Here is a 20,163-nt window from a genome sequence, read left to right on the forward strand (position 1 = left end):
GCAGTGATGACTTTCTGCAGAGTATGTAGATGGGAAACATTGGACTTTGCAAAAGTGGGAAAATATTGTGATTGCCCACTTGTGCAGGAGGAGACACTCTGAAGAAGGAAACCATGGATGAACATCACAAAGAGCTAGAATACACCAGGGACGGCTCCTCCGTTAGGGCGGAGGAGTGTCCCCTTGCCAGCAGCAGCAGCTGCAAAACCTTTACAAGAAAACAATAATAAGCCATGTTTTCTTGTAAAGGGGCGGGCCATGGGGTTGACGAGCAGTGAGGGGAGTGCACTGTGCACTCCCATCAGAGCACATGTGTGTTTGGCCGGCCGTCTCGAGCCAGCCAAACACACATGTGCAGTAGGCAGCACAGTTGCCGGCCTGGAGGGAGCATGCCCAGGCTCCCAGTCTGCCTGTGAGCGCCCCTGGCTGGGCGCTTCCAGCCAATCCTAGTGCTGCTCTGAGCAACGTCAGGATTGGCCGCAGAGCAGGCTGGGGGGCGGGAGCCTGTTCCTGCAGTAGAGGAGCGAATGGAGCAGTGCGGCGGTGGTGATCGAGGTAAGTGTTTAATTTTTTAAATATTAATTTAATTTGTATTCCCTCCCCCGCACGCCGCCCCGCCCCTTCCACGGGCCGTGACTGGAATACTCCAGGGTGACTCCGGGCAGGAGATGGTGCAGGGGTGTCTACGAGAAAGGACTCTGACTCAGGAGCAGCAGCAGCTCCCAGCAGAAAAGCAGGGGCAGCTTCCGAGTGGGTAAGGCCTATCCTCTTTTTTAAGCTTTGACATTTGTGAAGTTTGAAAAACCGACACCAAGTTTCCTACTAGCAGACTTCTGAGTTGTGCTCACATATGCCTGTGTGTACACCGACCTAAACTTTTGAGATGAAGCATCAACAAGCGTGAAAGACTCAATGTAGAGCTATTTCATACAGGGGAAGCCCCTCCCACAAGCCGGCAAAACACAGCACACAGACCTACAGAATGTGCTACACATCTGGGCAGCAACATTCAAGACACAAGCAACCACTAGTGTGTCCTCCGGCAGGAAGCACAGTAAGTGTGTCTTTATCCAGGAACCACTTTGTGAGTGCGCCTTAAAATTAAAAGAACATTGTGGATATAAAAGCATTGTGAAACTCGACTGACGTCATTACTTTACACCTAGGTTGATGCAATGTTAATCACATACATAGACATGCATTATTTATATTTCATGAAAATAATGAGCAATTGTGGGTCCCAAGTGAAACAAAAAGAACATGGTGTGAAATTATATGTGCAGCATTTGAATAGGAAAAATCGGTATCTGAAATGTTAATCATATGCGTTGAAAACGTCCACGTGCAGAAAAGGTCAATCATCTTTTGGTCCCATAAAATACCGAATTTAATAATTACTTCAAGCTCACGGGTAAGTGGGTGGTGGTTGGTAAAACAAACTTGTCGATCAATTAAAACTATACTTTGTAACACGTCTGTTTATACGTCAGCATATCCCTCACCAGAGCCAATCAGACCAAATTATCTGAAACATAGTGCCCCCCGGATGTACCTGCAAATAACCAGTGCGGTCCTCAGTCTCATGCCCACATAGATTGATACACCCTATTGGCAAACACGAAACATTATTAAAGAATGCATCAGACAGACCAATAGTCATTATAAACACGATAACACCAGACCTCCTAGACTCTGTCACTGAGAATACCAGTACTGAGGGTGTCCAGACTCAGAAAGAACAATAGGTGCAGACACATGCCAAAGTGCATTATCAGAACACTGATAACATACTGTAATAGCCATGCACACTAAGGCCATGAAAAGTAGTATGTCACTGGAGATCTAAAAGCTACAGCTGTAATGAATCTGGCATATATTGTCAACAATATATTTAAAAAAACAACACGGCCAGCATTTCAATGCCTGGTCTCTTGAAGCCAATGTTCACCCATGTTTACCTCTGTGATCCGTGGGTTGGTGCACTTGCCGTAGGCCCCGGAGAGCTCCAGCCACTGGTTCTCTGGTGTCTGGCAGTGTGGCTTTAGGGTGCACTTGTTTTCTCCCTTGCACCAGCCACACTCGAAGGCAAGGTCTGCTTTCAAGCACAGGCCACAGCTCTCCCTCTTGGCTGCACACTTGTACAGGTGAACTGCAGAAGGAAGGAAGCAGAGAGTGGAAGATCATCAGTGCATCCCCACAAGATACGTCATCCTCAGAAATGCACAGATGTTTAGAACATAATTGCACAAAGACTGCCCAAGACACTTCATCTTATCCCCCCCCCTTCAAAAAAAACATCTCAGACCAAGGTGGTCCAACATTTGACCAGGATGGTGGGTTTCATGTAAGCGTCTTACAATATCTTAATGTGATATACTTACATGCAATAAATCTGAATGCAAAGAATTAGCCTAGACAATTGTTATCCTGAAAAGAATGATACATAGCTAGCACTCGTGGACCTACATTAGACACCCTGGTTTTAAACTCAATGTATTCCCCATCATGTTATGATTCCATCCATGTGGCTGCAAAAGGCTTATTGAATTTGAAAACTGAATTTGCCATACAACTCTTACTGGATCATAGGTGGCCTGCCTGATCGCCAAATACAATGTGGGTGTACCTTGATAATCTGGTGAGAGGAGATTGTAAGGAGTTGTACTACACAGAGGCAGTAGGGGTACTGTTGCATTGGTGTGGAACCCCTGCATTAGGATGAGGAGAGGGACCTGAAGAAGCATGATGCACTACAACTGAGGGGCTCAGTGGTCTTCTGTCATATTAGTCGGGTGAATTGAGAGGGGAGAAGCGAGGTACTGGAACAGGAAGAATAGGCTAATATGGTCTCCTGTTTACATTTCCAGGTTGGTTAGCGGATCTTGCGGATCTTGGGGACCTCGGTCAAGAGAAAGGGAAGAATAGTGTAGGAAAGTTATGGCAAACAATTTGTGTCTGCTAAGTGCTTGTTGGTTGCATGTGTTTTTAAGTTGTGGGTCTTTCCATATCGCAAACTCTGGGCCATAGGCACAAATCAAGGGATCTAACAAAGTTAAGCATAACTACTAGTCTGAATTGTGGCACTGTACTGTGAGTAAAAATGTTATTAGGCCTTTTTTCATTTTTTCTTATTTTCCCTAAGTTGTGACACAATGCTGAATTCTTTTTCACTGCACAGTTGATTGCTTCTGGAGGAAATGAAACATCTGCATGTAGTGCACACATTTTCATTGCAACTGCTAGTTTTCTATGCATTTTAAAATGAGTTCCTATGTGAGTAATTGATTTTGCAATCAAAATGAAAAGGAAACATGATGATTGTACAATACGTCTTCCAGAAAGAAAAGTACGATCATAGAGTTTATAATAGAACTGCATGTACAGCAAGGAAGAAAAAAGCCAATGTCACAAAAATGCACAGACCAAGCATTTTCAATTTTCCCAGTCCATTAAAATAAAAGAAAGAAATGCACAGGAATCCTTCTTTGTCATGATGGAATCTACGCCGCACGTTGCTATGGCTACTAGTTCCAAGGACGCACTGAAATAATTCCTCACCTTTGTTCAGAGCTGGGTTGTCGATGCTGAAATCCTCGTTCCACACCACAGTCAACTCCACAGGTAGACTATTAATCTCCATGCCTTCGTACGCATACTACGGACAGAGGTAAAACAGATGGAATCATTCATATTCTAGAGCAATACAATGATTCAAGACAATATTTACGGGATCTGCACAAGATTCCTTCAGGATCGATGTAAGGATAGATTGATTCTCGACCAGCCTGGGTGAGTCAAATAATCCGGATCTCTGTAGCCATGCAAAGTAGCTTTGATGCCTTCTACTGAACTGGCCAAAACTGTAGGCTACCATGCCACAATGCATTATATTTTGAGGTGCTCAAGGCTTACTTATACCATCTGATGGAGAAGTCTCTAAATCTTTGAGAGCTGATGTATCACTATTGACCTAGAGGACTCAAATTTTGTGAATCTGACAAGGCTAGAAGGACATCAAACTCCCTCTACTCGCTACTGAAGGCTCACAAGAAGTGTTCAAGGAGAAGGGAGACCCATTTACATTTCCAAGGGTCCATGGACTGCAATTTCCAGCATAACATACAAATTCATCTTTCAGTTGTAAACCCTGTGATTGGAAAAAAAATAGAGGGTTTTGCAATTTTTTACCATATATTGAATCAATCTGGTGATTAGGAAAAGTCTTTGAAAATTGAAAAATAGGTTTACTGCTTCATTCTGAATCACAAATCAGAGGGGACATGAAGGGGTGTCCCCTCCGTGTTGCGATTCACAATGAAACTTATGGTTTGTGACTGCATTTGCAACAGAGCTATTACAACTCAAGAAGGCTCTGAAGACCTGGCTCTGCCCACAGTAAGCTGATCACGGCTTGTGCGTCTCTCCGGTTGGTCCATTGTGTCTGCTAGCGCAGGAAACCAGTTTTTGGAGAGTATATAACTTTACAAATACTACAAGTAAAAAAAAAAAACATTTAAAAAACTGTGGTTGCAAACCATTGAAAAAATATGACTCCTCAAAGGAGGTGCTAACCTATTGTCGAAGGAGAAGCTGTCCCCACTGAACAGCTTCCCCTTTGGGAGCTGTGTCAGGTGATCTGGGTGAAACAGGCAGCCTGCTCCCTCGATTTCTTTCCAAATGATAACAATTTTTAAATTACAGCAGACAATGTTCTTTAAGGCTGCTTTATAATAAAATCCTGTGTTTGGGAATGCAAATGCACGGATCGTGATCTACTCTTCCTTGTGGGCCCACAATCCCTGTTTGAATCCACATGGAGTCACAAACAGCAACCTGCCTAATTAATATTCATTGGGTAGCTCATTACCCTTGCAACTGGAGATTTTTCAACACAATCTACTAGTGGACAGATCAAATCACACTATTACATATTACATATAGCTGGGGTACAAATTCTGACCTGTCTGTTTGTACATTGGGCCTGAGTTTTTCTATTGCGATGCAATCTCAGAAGACCCATGCTCTTTCTGAAGTACTGAATGTATGACTGAGTTCTGTTTGTTTTGGTGAAATGAAGAGCATACCATTACCGAGCCTTGAAACTGGCCACTTACCTAGAAACAGGGACTTCCTAGTTATTGGATGGAGAGGAAGACTGACGGAAGGACATATGACGAGACAGGATGCGTAAACAGCCACATGTGATAATTATAAACTCTTTTGGTACACAGAATAAAATCCTGGCTGCATATCCTGGTATATGATTGCATCCAATTTTATTCTAGAGTTCGGTGCAAGCAAAAGTAAAGTTGCACTGCAGCACGACAAATACAAATTCGGAACTTACATAAAATGAACTTTGTACACTAATTTGATATTCATAAAAACAACAACGCAAAATGTGCAGTAAAATATTCAGTGTTTGCCTGTGTAGTAACGTGTACACAGAAGCTTTCTAGCTGCGAAGTCAGTGCAACTGATGCAAAGGTAAACTGGGTAGGTGGGATGTGAGTCTATAATACTAATGCCTTCCACGTGACACACCTCCATTCCAAGAGACAGTCAGACAATGTTTTCTTTATTCTGAGGGCTATATTCAGGAAATAATCACCACATTCCAGCTTTCACAAATTCCTTGATCATCATTACAGCCACTTGCTTGGTTTAATGTGCAAGCTGCAGAAATATAGTTGCAACCTGCACATCACAAAAGTCAATCCCAGGGCCATAGGCTCACCCTTTCATCTTTCCAAGGTTGATAAAGGGAGTACCACTGAGTTGGGTGACACTATTATTTCTTATTGTGGCACTGGTTACCCCAGTGACATTTAAGCACCACATGACCACATCGTGTATTTTATAGACTCTGATAGAGGGCCAGTGCAAGATCTGTGTTTTGAAGGCGTTACATATAAGTCTGAGATCACCATCCCACAGGAAACATTGTACTTATTTATATCTCGAAGCAGTGGCCGGTCAAAGCCCCTTGTGACTGAGCCTTTGCTGAAGTGGTTAAGGCCACGTCTGGCTGGTAAAAATAGCCCTGTTCCCAGCCGTGCCATTTGATAGCCTGCGGTCCGTTTGTGCACTTTCTTCATCAGGGAAATATCATCTGTACCTATGAAGTGTAACCCAGCCGCTCGCAAAGACCTGTCACTCAGCGGAGAGGAGGCTAGCGTGAGATGCAAGATGTGTTTACCTGCCTCAGCTCCATCACTCAATCAATTGCAGCTCCGGGTCACTTGCAAGATGGAGGATAATGTGACAACTTGTATGGGGCGATGGAAAAAAGACTAACCTGACAACTATCTAAATATACAGATATGAGATGTGTTGTAAGAAAAGAAAGATTAGGAATGCGATTTTTTTTTTTTTTAAAAAGACTGTCTTTAAACTTGAAATTGGGGCTGACACATAAAAAGTAAAGGCATTACCTCTGAAACTGGGAGGTACACACACCTCAGTCTAGTGACATCTGGAACCGCAATGGACTGCTGACCACTGTCTACTGAGATTAAGAAGAGCCTGCAAAAACAACTTCTGAAACGGCAAAAAATGGCTTCCGCTTGGTTCTCTCATAACTAAAAAAAACACAGAAAAAAAACTATTTCCCAGAACAATGCATGTCTGGTTTCTATACTGAAATAAAATGCAGACGTTGTGTGTCTGTTCTACAATACACATAACATGGGAAAAATCGTTTTTCTAAAGAAGGGACACATCTTTCTTTGGCAGTGAGACTTCATTTTACAATAAATGGAAAAAAAGTTGTTGTTTTTTTCTCCAGAAGAGATAAATCAATTTTCTACCACAGTTAAGAAGGGAAAAGTCACTTTTCTCTAAGCGAAAGCACCCTTTTCTACAATAAAACAGACTGAAAACGCGTTCTTCTCCACAAACAATCCCTCTTCATTCTGCAGTGTATAGAAGCCTTGTTTCTCTGGAAGTTGGACGTATTCTTTCAAATGAAAAAGAGAAATCTTGCTTCTCGAATGACGGTGAAGAAAGGATTTGTGTTTGTGTAAAGGAAGCCTTGTTATGGAAATGCAAACCAATGTTGGGATTTTCTCTCATTATCTAATGTATAAGTCACAGCCCGCTGGGTGGGAAACATCTCAATTCTTATTTCTTTTGAGTCACAGAAAACTGCTAAGAAAGGAACATTGTATTGCTTTTCTGGAGGGTGAAAACACCCTTGGTGTGTGTCTACTGTAACTAGAAAGAAAGGGATAGCTTTTCTTGTGCGTACAACGATTACAAAAAGAAGTAAAACTCTTGTTGTGTCATTGTTGATGAGGGAAAGAGAGAAATAATACTTCTGCCAATACCTACAGAGTGAAAACTTTTGTGTTCCCAAAGCTCATAAAGGGAGCAGACCCTCTGTGTCACCAGTCAATATAAAGAGATGGCAATGTACTGCTGTGTCATCCTCTCCGCCACTACCACGACCCTTATTGTCAGTTTCTCGTCATTCCGATGGGGCTGGTAACAATATTCAATGGGCAAATCAGGATCACAAGTAATGTTTACCGTGAAGAGACCGTACAGGTTACTCAACACGGCTGAATTTTCCACATGAAAATGCATGTGGGAAAGAGGAGATGTGCATGATGTAAATCCAATGCCTGGTTATTCCTCATTTCCTAGTGGACCCTCGAGATCCAACGAATACTGGCAAGGTTTTTCCTCAGTCATCCCAGAGTGACAGTACTGACGGCCGACAGTAATGATGGGTTGGAATTACCAATCCCAATACGGCGGACCTCGTAATAACGCCCTTAGTGGGGTGACATGTTATTGTGCATCAATAAAGAGAGAGAAAAAAATGTTGGGTTTCTGGTGGCCACAAGTGGCCCACGTCGTGTTTCTTCAATAATGAGGATGGAAAACTATTGCCGTGTATCCAGAGACTAAAAACAAGAATTGTGTTTTAAATGACGACTATGAGGATAATTTATTTTCACCGCGAAAGTCTACAAAGTTAAGGAAAGTGCATATTGAATTTCAAGTAACAAGAAAGAAACACAACTATTGATGTGTCCCCAATAACTAAGAAGAGCTGAAAACCTCTTAGTTTGTCTTGCCTGACCAAATAGAAATCAAGTTGTTGACTTCAGATACTGAGCTGTAATTAAAACTATAGCGCTCTGACAACCTTAGGGTGTGATAGGTACTAAACATAACTGCTAAACAATAGACAAATGTATACAAACAAAGCACCAGAAAGGAAAACTCATTCCACTTGCTCACTTGTCACAAAAGATTAATTGATGATAGAATAGATTCTTCCCAACTACAGTCGACGAATCATCAATAAAATAGCAAAGCAAAATGGTGCGAAATTAATTTATTTTCCTTTTACATCAATCAAAGGCCTTTTCATTTATGCCCATTTGGAGCTAAAAAAAAAACTGAGTGTGATTCCTAAAAATCTGATTTTGTCACTCTCTGAAGTATAAAGACTTTCTTGGCCACCACCATCAGATTATACATGGCTTAGCCGTGACCAATGGATACTAAGATCTCTGAGGGAGGAGTTTATCACAATATTGTTAGCTTAAGACACAAATGCTCCATACACCGGCCACAAAAAACAAATGCACTAAAAACGGTGGGGCAGTGAGAAAAGAAATATTTATAAAATATATATGTCTGTTTTCTTATAATACATTTACAAGTATTGTGAAATTTTGTATCATCAAAAATAGGGGATTTTCTTAGCTCTTATTAGCAGAAGCGCCCCAGCTCTTTGCAGATGTGGTCTGATTGTTTGGTTATTCATGTTATGATAAAGCAACTCCGCGTCAACCATCAGCACTCGAGGATGTATCATTACGCCCCTGTACAGCTTTCAATGTAGCCCCGAGAAGAGGTTGGTGGCCGCAGCCCCCTCCGGTGCCAATGAAGGGGATCAAAGATTGGCGAGCCACTTGCTGCTCCATTGAAAGCATTTCAGCAGGTGGCTCGAAACTTTGGGTAGCCGGGTCCCTTCTATTCAGGTGTACGATTACATTGCGCAATGGCAGCTGCGATGAAGGAAAATAGAGACGGCTTCCCAACAGAAAACAGAGAAGGGAATTCATAAGACTGCTCCGTGTTCTTCCCTTTGAGCTGCTTGAATATTCAATACAGTCTCTTCAATGAGGATGAGCTTTCAAGAATAAAGAAAGGCACGCAGGGTAATTCAGCAATGTTCCATACCAGGGGTTCATCAAAGCAGAAACCTACAGGAAAAAATGGATGATCACATTTGATTTTGTGTCACGATTTAAGAACTTTCTTGTCTCATCTTCCAAGATAAGAATAAGCTTCCAAATCATGTTCAAGAACTCATTTGCTGAATTCTATATTTAAGGTAGAAAAATAAGTATTTGTACCTCAGTATATTCCATTTAAATTCCTTTTTGGTTCTTCTAAAATGTCATGCTTTATCTTACATTAATTATGTTTTTGGATAATAAAGCAAAGTCCTTTACTGTTGATGCCAATGCATCTGGAAAACAAACCATGGAAGACGTTGTCGCTCTACCAGCAGAATCAACCATGTACCACACATGATAACAGTGAGTGGATAGGCTGAATGAGCACGCAACTGAGTGAGTGAATGAGACTTTGTGGGTGACAGCTTTGGTAAGTGAGTTATGTGTGGACAAGTAGGTGAGTGTGTCAAAGGGTGCACAAGCTATTGGTGAGTCAGAGAGTGAATAGAGGGTGTAAAGTTCACAATCTGTTGAGGTACGGGATCAGTGGATACTCAGGGTTGTGGTGATATGTGCTTGAACAGGTGGATAGAATAATTGGTGAGACTAAAACAGAGAATGATTGAATGAGTGGGTGAATGGGCAGTTTGTTGGGTGAGTCATTAGGGCAGTGAGAGTAAATAGGTGGGTAGTTGTTTTTGGTTTGTGGATAGAAGTGAATTGGTTGGTAGAATAAGTGCATGAGGCAGTGAATGGGAGTGCGAGGTAAGTAACAAACTGGTGAGTGGATTGGTGGATGATGGTGAAAATGTGGTTTGGGTGACAGCACTTGTTTACATGAAAGTGAATTACTGACTTTCGTTGATGGAAACAAATAAATCAGCAGATTGGGTTAGTGGGTGAGCTTCCTTACAAAACATTCTCGATTATTTGTTTCAATTCAGGGCTTGGGTATGGATTGCAAGCATTGAAAACTGAAATCCTCCACACCCTGAGAGTTTCAAACAGGGCCCATATAGGTGATTCAAACTGCCCATTTGGATATAAGACAGGAGTTTTTACTAGATGCCCTAAAACAGAGACCATGTGGGAAAAAATCTCTTGCAAAATCTTATTTTTGTTTGCAGTAAATTGTGCTATGTGGTGAAGCTGGGCCAAGTTAGAAGACTTTGACATACCATGTAGCTGCAGTGCAAAGATGTTAACTCCACGTAACTCTACCTGCAGACTTTTCAGTTCCAAACCTTCCTCCCGCAAGGAGTAAGTGTGAGTATCATTTACGATTGCCAAAAATGACATGATGAAATGCCAACTAGTAAGATGTTTCTTTCACAATATTTCTGTTGGTCGGGTTTGGATTTAGGGGTTTAAGAGCCGATAAAGTGTTTGTAGTGTAACAGGAACCTGACTATCACTGGGCCTTCCATGATGTGAATAGGATGGCAGTGTGCAGCTTCTTCAAGAGTGGCGTGACAAACTGTTGGAGCCAGTATCTATTTTGTGCAGGAAAGTACAGCAAAGCAAACCCAGGTCCTTTTTCCAGATCGCTACAGGGACAATATACTGCCACTAGCTGTGCTTACAGTATGACCAAGCTATACCCAACACCGCCAAGCATGAGGTAGTACGCCTTGATTTGTTGGGCAAATGAGGCACTGTTATCCAAGCTAGAGATTGGTTATGCTTCAGACACTGGATTATAAAAAGCCTCATGTCCATGATTTCTTGTACCGTTTTATACCCTGACCAAAGTCTCAATAAAAACAAAAAAGAGGTGTTGCATGGGCTCTTGAAACCGATCAATTATTTTGGCTATGATTCTGCACAAATTGTACTTTGTGCATTTTTGGGCTGTTACAAAGAGGCCCATACCAACAGTAGAAGGCAAGATGCAATGGAAACGATGTGGGTAGTGTGAACTAATTGGGAGGTTCAATCACATTCACCGTCGTACTCATGTAATCCTTCGCCTGAGGGTGATAGACATACTACTCACTTTTGACAAAGGAAATAGTAGCTTTCTTGGAAAACTGAATGAAGAAAATGTTCATTAAAGACCTACAATAGAACTGAGCATTGTAGCTGCAGCGAGAAGAGGGACATAAGTGTGAAATCAGGAACCTTTGGAGTCTTGGCACATACCATGGACTGTCTGGTGGAGGAAGGTGTCCTCATGGTTACATTCTTTACAGTGATGTGCAAGGATCAACAAGTTTCTAGTTTTCAGAGCTAACTTACAGAGGTATTCTGGCACTGCACGCTGGAGCTGTTGAACCTCAGCGCGGGCACCCGCTGCTCCCGGCCCTGAATATTCAGTATGCACTCGTACCCCCTCTGGCCGGACTGTGGTTGCGGCAGGTTTTTGGCCTTGAGGGTGATGGGCTTGATCACCTCCACAGGCACCAGTATCCTCTCCGCTTGAAGCAGCTGTGGGCATTCCTGGAGGAGACACAAGAAAGCAGAAGCCATGAGCATGCACATGTGATATCAGCAAGCGTGTGTCTTTATGTGATAGCAGTTAGCATGCATCCTTTGTGAGCAGCTTATTTACAACGTGAAGTGAATTAAAAGCCACATCCCTAAAAACTGCTAGAAAGAGGAGCCCAGGAAATGAAAAGAAAGACACAGCTTCGGGAAGACGCAGTCATACTATATTTTACATCTTTATCAATTGTTATTACACAAATGGCAGTATTTTCAAAGGCCATTATCTAAACGGATTATGTTATGTGTGTTATTTCTATTCATCAGCCCTTAATGTGATCTCCTTCCGTGAATTATGTACCTCAACCGGTTTGACGTCTACATTTTCTTTGCATGTAATATAGCAATACATACCAGGCAACACACAGTTCAATGATGCAATTTCATTGCATTGAATGTATAAGGAACTTTTGCCCAATTGCTGACCAATACAAAGAAAGAACAAGATTAGACAGCATTCCGTGGCTATGAGTGGAACCCGATGAAAGGAGGAGTTTTTAAGTACACAGGAGATGTTGGAGAGAGTGGTGGAGGAGAGATGGAAGGCTGTTCCAGTGCTTGGGGGAAACTAAGAGGCATGATGAGGAGTGGGATGGAGCATACGGAAGGAAATGAGAGGAAAGGTACAGACAGGGACAAGAAGGAAACGATGAGAAGGGGTCAGACCAGCAACACACTTAAAAACAACACACAAAAAACAAAACAGGAGAGGTGAGTGAAATGGTAACTAGTTAAGAGAACTAAAGGAGTGAGAGATTTGAGGAGTAGGTGAAAGATTACACAACAAATAAAGATATGGAACACAGTTTTTGGGGGCCAGGGATGAGAGTACACGAGAAGCCCAAAAAGATTAGATGAGCCGTAGTACTTAAAAAACTGCAAAAATGTGTTTTAGATATCTGAAAGCGTTGGTCTCAGACTTGAGGATTTTCTTTTCCTTTAGAAGGGTGGGCTTACAAATCCAATTGTGAAAGAGCACAGTGATGGGGGCTAAAGATGACCCTCATGATATGGAGGCAATCGGCACAATCATTGGTCACTTTCTGGTTTTATCCTCTAAAAACATAAGGATATATCTGGAAGCATGGATGTTAGCATACAAGTCAAATGGAGCAAATCCATGAGAACGCACAACAATTAAAATCTGGATCGACTTTGGATCAAAGTTTTTTTTATTTGGGCAACCTCACTCCATCCGAATTCACCAAACATTTACTCCTTTTGAGTTTGAGTGTAAGGAGCGTTCTTCTCCGATTTTGTTTGGGTGCAGCTTGAATTCATTTGATAGACATGAACGTAGATGGCCCAGGCAGGTAATGAAAGTTCCCTAGATCATCACGTTCTGAAACTGTACCTCCCTTCAGTGGGGTACCACAGTTTACTGCAGCCTGACAACTGATGTGAGGGCAGATTAGTCACCCAGGCAAGCAGCTCTTATAGAAGCAAATTCTGACACTCTTCTTCAGTCATGCACTGCATCTTGTTGTGAGGCATCCCTGCCTCCAAGTCAGTGGGATATGAAAACATTCACACTCTGCAATTTTTTGAAGAGTGCACCAGCAGCTAGGACCCAGCACTTTCGCATGAGGTAAAGGCTTGATATACCTCAAGTCTCCAAAGGCAGGCAGTAAGGCAGGAGTAGGATGCTACGCTCTACAAGTGGAATCAAATCAGTATAGAACAAGCGACACAAACTTGTACCATTTACTTGAGATAAATAAAGGTGAGGTCTTGAAAACAAGTTTTCAAACAGAACATACTGACCTTCATTGGTATGATGCAACGTGCAGCAATATGAAACCAGATGGCCGTCAATATTGTGTAAATGGTAAGTCAGTAGCAAGTACCTCATGGTCATGTGGGAGGCTGCTTGACAGCACATCGTGACACTAATTCAGCAGGCCCTAATGTTGCGTGTTCCTAATATGAGCGCTTCCATTGGGCATTGTTTGTGATAGGGGTGCATTAATGATGAGTGTCTCATGTCCCAAAGCCAGTCCATAGTTAAAACCAGTGGCGTAATGAAACTTGAGGCGGCTCCCCTGCAAAGTACATGAAGGGGGGCCCTCCCCTACCCAGTCATTAGCTCTCGGGCCAGGGGCCTGCCACCTGTGCACAGTGTACTCTTCTCAAGGGCCACCCTGGAGCTCCGGTAGCCTCCACACTGTGGGGGCTATTGTTACCCCAGTGGTTAAAACAGTGTGAGCATCTTGAAGGTGATGTGTCCCACCTTGAGGGCACTTTGCCATTAATGACGTGAAAATTTGGAGACAGTCATGTTGTCACATTTAACATCTACATGTAAGAGAATATGGAATTAGTGACCTTTGGAAGTGGCACTTTGCCTAAAGATAACATACAAACACACACCAGAGACAGAATGAAGAAAACATAAACAAGACGCCTTACGACGTAATAGTAGGTAATGCTATTGGCTTTGGCCTATAATCGGGTTCAGTTGACCGGGAGAATTTAAGTACTTCTTTGAGCATTTTACTTGATTAAAGTTCTCCCAATGGGCAGATTTGTTAGAAGTGCTCCTTAAAAGACGGGCCCACTTTGTGAAGCTGGCATTGCCCTGCTTTCATGCACAATATGCAATCAAACGAAAGCTTTTCTCAATGCATACAAAAAGAGGCTTTGAGACTGTAACCTTTTGAAAATGTTATTTAGCACTCGGATTTTAGCTAACAGATTTTAAGTGTTGTTTATAAAAGCTAACTCAGAAGTTTCAGGACAAAGACTTTTGGATCAGTGCTCAGAAATAACTTTTTTTTATGGAAGAATGGGAAACATTGAGTGAGGACAGGTGCCACACTCTCTCAAAGTATTCCAATAGGAAATTAGTCAAAGCCTTGCTTCAAGGCCTTCTTTCTGTCTCCTGAGGGGTCTTTTTAACTTTAATTCCTAGGATCAGGCAGAGGGGTGCTTTCATTTCAGATACAAGTCACAATGCAGCCTTTCTGCCGCCTTCAGCACGCAGCGCTTCCCAGCCAGCAGGAGTCCCAGGAATCAATGGCGGAGAACGGCAGGAGGTTTTCATTGTTCACCATTATCTCTATTTTTAGCACTGAAAATCTGTGTCTTGTGCAGACATCAAGCCGCTTCATCTGAATTGAATTCGCGTAACGCGTCCTGACCCCCATCTGTGATACCGAGGCCATATTTAAGGGAACTTATCGTTTCTTATGGACACCCAGTGCAAGGATGCTGATAAGACGTCAAAAACAAATACCTGTTGATTGCCAGGTATAATGACTTCAAAGGAATGGGGGAGGCAGTCTGTGCTTCTGCCTCCTAATTCTACTGCCCATAGACTGGTCGGATGTCCTTTCCATTTTGGCCATCGTTCCTGCCCCTACCACAAGGGCAGGCCCATGACCTGCACAAGAATATCTTGAGCGAAGTAACATTTTGCCACCCATCCTCTTGCAATGTGCCCACATTTGCTTTTTGACGGGCCAATTTTGCGCTGACCTGCTGACTGGTAACATGGAATGCCTAGAAGTGCCTTGTAATGGAAGTGGCACTGTTGAAACCCAAATGCCTTTTTCTACTTGCGTACAAACCACATCTCTTGCCACCAATTCAGAATGCACTACATTCCATTTGATAACTGGCAACTGGTTTAAACCTGCAATTGAGTGAGGTATATATACAACTGTATTGAGGACTGAGAAACTAATTGTGAAAGGTGTGTGAGCAAGCATAAACGCGGGAATATGAACATCTGCGCTTTTTTACAGGTGTACCCACAATGAAATGTTAGAACTAAACCCTTTTAGGAGCTTAATTCACACTTAAACTCGCATCTACCATCTTACTTTTATGAGGGCATAAGTCCATTTCTGATGGCAAATTTATATTATTTAACTTAAACAATAATTTGCACTCATGAATGCACCTAGTTGTCACTTGCACACAGTCGGGATTGTCAATTCCGCCCTTGCTGAATTCCAAGATTGTTGGAGATTAGCCCAGGCAAGAGACTAAAAGGACATGCATGTGCGCAAATGTAAGGGGTGGCGTTTGAGCACGGAAACAACCATTAAAGCAAGAGAGAAGCTCCCATCCCTCATACCGGCTTATACTGCCAAGATGGATCATTGATTTCACCGGTTGCTGCTGACATCTGTGGTGGTCTGCAGACCAGGAGCTCACAATCAGCTATGCTGTCACAGAAGAATGCCACGAAGCAAATGTGTGTGTTGGTATTTAACAGTAACATTGTTTTTATTGGTTTTTTTTAAGTAGCTGGAAAGTCATAACCCGAAGATCAATGCTCCTGCAAAAAGGGCCTGCAGCTAGTTTCTTATTACAGTTAATAAAGTCGTTTCAGAAGTGAACTGCAGAAATGAATTTTGTAAATCCTCTGCCCAAACAACATAGTGTCCCCTAAATCTCGTTTTTATGTGCAAGAGCCTCAGGAGCTCAAGGTGCCACATTGTAAAATGACCATGGGTAATATAAATTTACAAGTGAAAATCAATGTTACTGAGGTAACTATTTATAGTGTGCTGAAGTTTTATGTGTTAAGACTCACCTGAAAATAATCATAACGAGTAACTCTCCCACAGTGAGTTATGTGAGGAGGTTAGGGACAGTAATAGAATGACAATAAGACAATTTTAAGTCGATGATCACAGGCCTCTAATTCTGCCTCCTGGACAAGAGCCTGTTTCCTTGTAGTGCTGTGCAAAAAAAAGCAAAGGCAGGTGGAACAATTTTGGGCAGCACAGCAGAGAAAATGCGACATTTTGCTCATGCTTTCAGCTGCAAATGAATTATTGGTTCTGCATTTAGGTCCATTCGGAAGCTTCTATCAGTGCCGCTCCAGACAGCTGTGTCTTGGCCGATGCCTAGAACTAGCCCTGCCCTCACAGTAGCGCTGCTGTAGACCATGGCGGTGATTTACAGTGCAATGTAGGATATGTGGCTTATATCTGCGGCCTTATAAAGCAATGTTCAATGTTGGGATGTGCTTGGCAAGCTGTAGCCCAGCCGATCGTGTTGGTTGCAGGCCTGCTTTGCCATTGCCCTAACAAAAAGACTCAAGGCTTTTCAATTCATAAGAAGTCTTACTGGGGGACACCCTGGATCATTCAACCCCTCTTCTTACTAACACCTTTATGATTCATCACATTTCATTAATGTTCAATTTTATCCTCTCCAAAGATCCACTTCTTCAACCCTCCCTCTGCTAATCTCCCCTCCAGAACCCTCCTACCCTCCTCTTTGCTCAATTGTTTTCTAGTTTATGTTTTTATGTAAACATATTTTGCATATGCAGTTATAGTTGGGTGTAAAGTGATCTAATAGCTTCATGTGATGCAGAACGATAGGAAATACATACATAAAAAATAATTTAGCTGTTAGTAGAACATTTGATCCTGAAGGCCACATATACCACAATATTGGGCCATACTACGGCCATTTCCGAACAAGCATTTTCAATGCAACAGGTCTCGCATTTGCTCAAGTTAGAGCTATTAGCATTGTAAACTCCTAAATGGACTTTTCTTGCCACACAAATTAAAAGAAAAAACGCAGCGCGATCGCACTATGTAAAATGCAGCATGATCGCACTGCGTGGAAAATAAACAGATAAAGTAGTCCGGAAACCATGCTGAAAACATCGAGCCTCGTATTGTTTTTAGTAGTTTACCGGTGCTGTGTAGGTGGGCTTTACACCAGAAAAGGCATGACGTATGTATGCATGCCTTTCACAAATGAAAGCAAGCGGATTTTAAAAGGCAAGTTCACGAACCAGTGAAAGTGACCGACGTGACAATGTGCGTGGTTGGAAGTCCAAAGAGAGATTACAGCACGGAATGGAGCGCTTTGCACTCGCCCATAAAAAAGGCCTTTATGATGGTGCATGGTTAAGTTCCACCAGAAGAAGCTCAAGAGTTTGTGTAAATAAATCCCTCCAGACTGAGGACAGGCGACCCAGCTTTACTGCACTATTGGCCACCGTACATGAGTGTTACTAGGGCTTCAGAAGCTTTTCATATTGTTTCATGTGGGGCCTAATGAAGTGAGAATTAAAACTTGAGATTCTGTAGAGCCAGTGCATCAGTACATTAGGGAAATGATCAAACCCATGAGCTTATGGGGTTCACTGGCAACCACATTCTACATTTGTTTCTCCTATAGTAGAATCATCTATAGGGTTTCCTCTGATAGGATGCAATGTGGAAGCAGAGATACATTTTTCATGGACTAATATATTTTCCTTTGCAACATTACTATTTTGAAATCTTGCCTAATACAGACCCGTCTGATTTGCTGCGAATTTCCTATTTCCCTTCACATAAAATCAGCAGTGCACTGAGCCCTCTTAATTCAGAGCATCAAGCGAGAAAGCATCTTCAGGGCATGTTCCTTCCTCCGCCCTCTTTCTCTCCGCCACCACCTTGGTTTACGAGAACACTTGTTTCAAGTTCATTAACAAAGCCGCCATTGCAGCGCACTGAACAAAGGCCCAATTTGCATATAAAAAAAGGTCTCTGTCTCGGTTAGGAAGTTCATTACAAATAATTGAGAAGGCACAGGCCATAAAGAAGAAATATTCATATTGTTGCTCTATCTGATTGGCCTAATGTTCCTTCTAATTGAAATGTTGAAATCTCAATTTCTGCTGATGGCCTATAACACACGGGATGAAGTGATTGAAGCACATACCCTTGGACCTCGAATGGTAAAGTCTTCCCTGACTGAAGAAATTATTTGAAAAGTTAAAACAAATATTTCACATCCTTTGCCTCCAAAAAAACACCAATTTAAAAAAATTGAAGTAAGTTACTAATAACCTTGGATGCATTTTCAATATATGATTATTAGTAGTCATTTTAGTAGTAATAGTCCTATTAGTAGTTTAATGAGTTTGATAATGAATAATAACACTAGTTGTTGTTCCTTGTTACTGTTATGATTTCTTTCTTGCTACTCGATCACCTTAAGACACAATGAAGTAAAACTCATGAAGATACATTTAGGTGAATCCATGTGGATTGCTTTCTCCATTATGAGTCTAAATAGTCTTCACATCACTACTGAACCTCCACATAAGAAACTTGTATTCGACTTACATTCCCTTTTATAGACCTGTATTGTCTTAATTTTAGCATTAACTCCAGGTGTAATAATATTGAATTTCTCCACTTGAGGTCCTGGGTAGTGTCATTAATGACCATGTTAAAGCTAATGGCATTTTGTCTCAGTAATACTGAGTATCATTATTGGCAGTTACATGCCCTCACCCTTATAAACTGAGAGGTTCATTACTGAAGGGCGTAGGCAGTTCTATCATTTTCAATATTTTAATGCATATTAGTATCATAATTTTATTATACAATTTTTAGTATAATTTTTATGAGTATAAGTGTACTCCTGATTGGATGCATTAGAGAGTATAGTGTTATAATATTTCTTATGTGCCTATGCTTCATGGCATGAAGTTGCTGTGAACAGTACCCACAATTGATTGGAAGTAATAAAACATGTATTTTGCTACTGGTGGCTGATTTGCATTTTTGGAATGAAGAAGCCAAGGACTCATTGACGCACATATAATAAAACATAAGAGACACTAATGTGTTGCATTGTCACACGTATGTCTGTTTTCATGGTTCTCTAGGTTTGTAAAATTTGAGATATAGATGTGCTTGGTTTCATTGACTGGAGTCTTCTTCAGTGTTCATTATATGTCAGTACATTCTAAGAATATTTAGAATGGTACATTTGGAACTGTATTACTTGTTATTAAAATTTGCGTCAATAATATGACTATTTCAAAGATCTTATGCGCTTCATTAGTTTCAAAACAATAGTTCCCTCCAGTCATCTTTGCCCTACGGTTAGTTTTCCTGTTTCATTGCAGCACATATATGGTACCTCTAAGCTTGTCTACTGCATGGAGTGGTTAGAACTGGCAATCAGGCACTTCAGGTTGAACTGAAGCATGGTTGTGTTGCGGCAAGTGCATGCACAATGAAAATTAGATGGGAGTGGTGTTTCTTTCTGCACTTTCTAAGTATCTGGGTTTCTTTCCGTCAATCATTAAATATGCAGAATACTTGAAGGATTCACCAGCATTTATCCTTAGGAGACATAATGATAATCCAAATAGATTTATAGTAAATATTATCTTTATTGAAGAGTGTTTATTCTGGAATCTTTGTTTTTGGATTAATTGAATTTGCAAGTATTAGTCAAGAACAGTAAAAGAGTGATTACCATGGTAGAAGCATTTTGTGATTACTAAATCATACTCCATAGCTGCTCACATCGACCATTTCATCACTTTTGACAACTGCTGACATGGAATAGTTAAATGACCAATTACGAAATGACAAATGCAATTTGACAATGCCTTGCAGTATTGGCATTTTTGAATCTTGAATGCTGATTTTTGCACAGAACTGAGAAACTAAATCGGACTTTATCCAGTTAATTGTGAAACAGTGAATTGGAAATT

The 20,163-nt window shown here is 41.6% G+C and overlaps 1 protein-coding gene across 2 annotated transcripts in view; it reads right to left on the minus strand.

Moving 5' to 3' along the window:
- PLXNA4 (plexin A4) overlaps positions 1-20,163 on the minus strand; it is an 845,630-nt gene that overhangs the window by 216,589 nt on the left and 608,878 nt on the right. For both annotated transcript variants that reach the window (XM_069229312.1, XM_069229313.1), the window contains exons 10-12: positions 11,439-11,639; positions 3,559-3,655; positions 1,959-2,149 (exon numbers count right to left, since the gene is read on the minus strand). In XM_069229312.1, the coding sequence (XP_069085413.1) occupies positions 1,959-2,149; positions 3,559-3,655; positions 11,439-11,639 (489 nt within the window). The remainder of the gene's footprint in view (positions 1-1,958; positions 2,150-3,558; positions 3,656-11,438; positions 11,640-20,163) is intronic.

Source organism: Pleurodeles waltl, chromosome 4_1, assembly GCF_031143425.1.
Source record: "Pleurodeles waltl isolate 20211129_DDA chromosome 4_1, aPleWal1.hap1.20221129, whole genome shotgun sequence".
Taxonomy (NCBI): Eukaryota; Metazoa; Chordata; class Amphibia; order Caudata; family Salamandridae; genus Pleurodeles; species Pleurodeles waltl.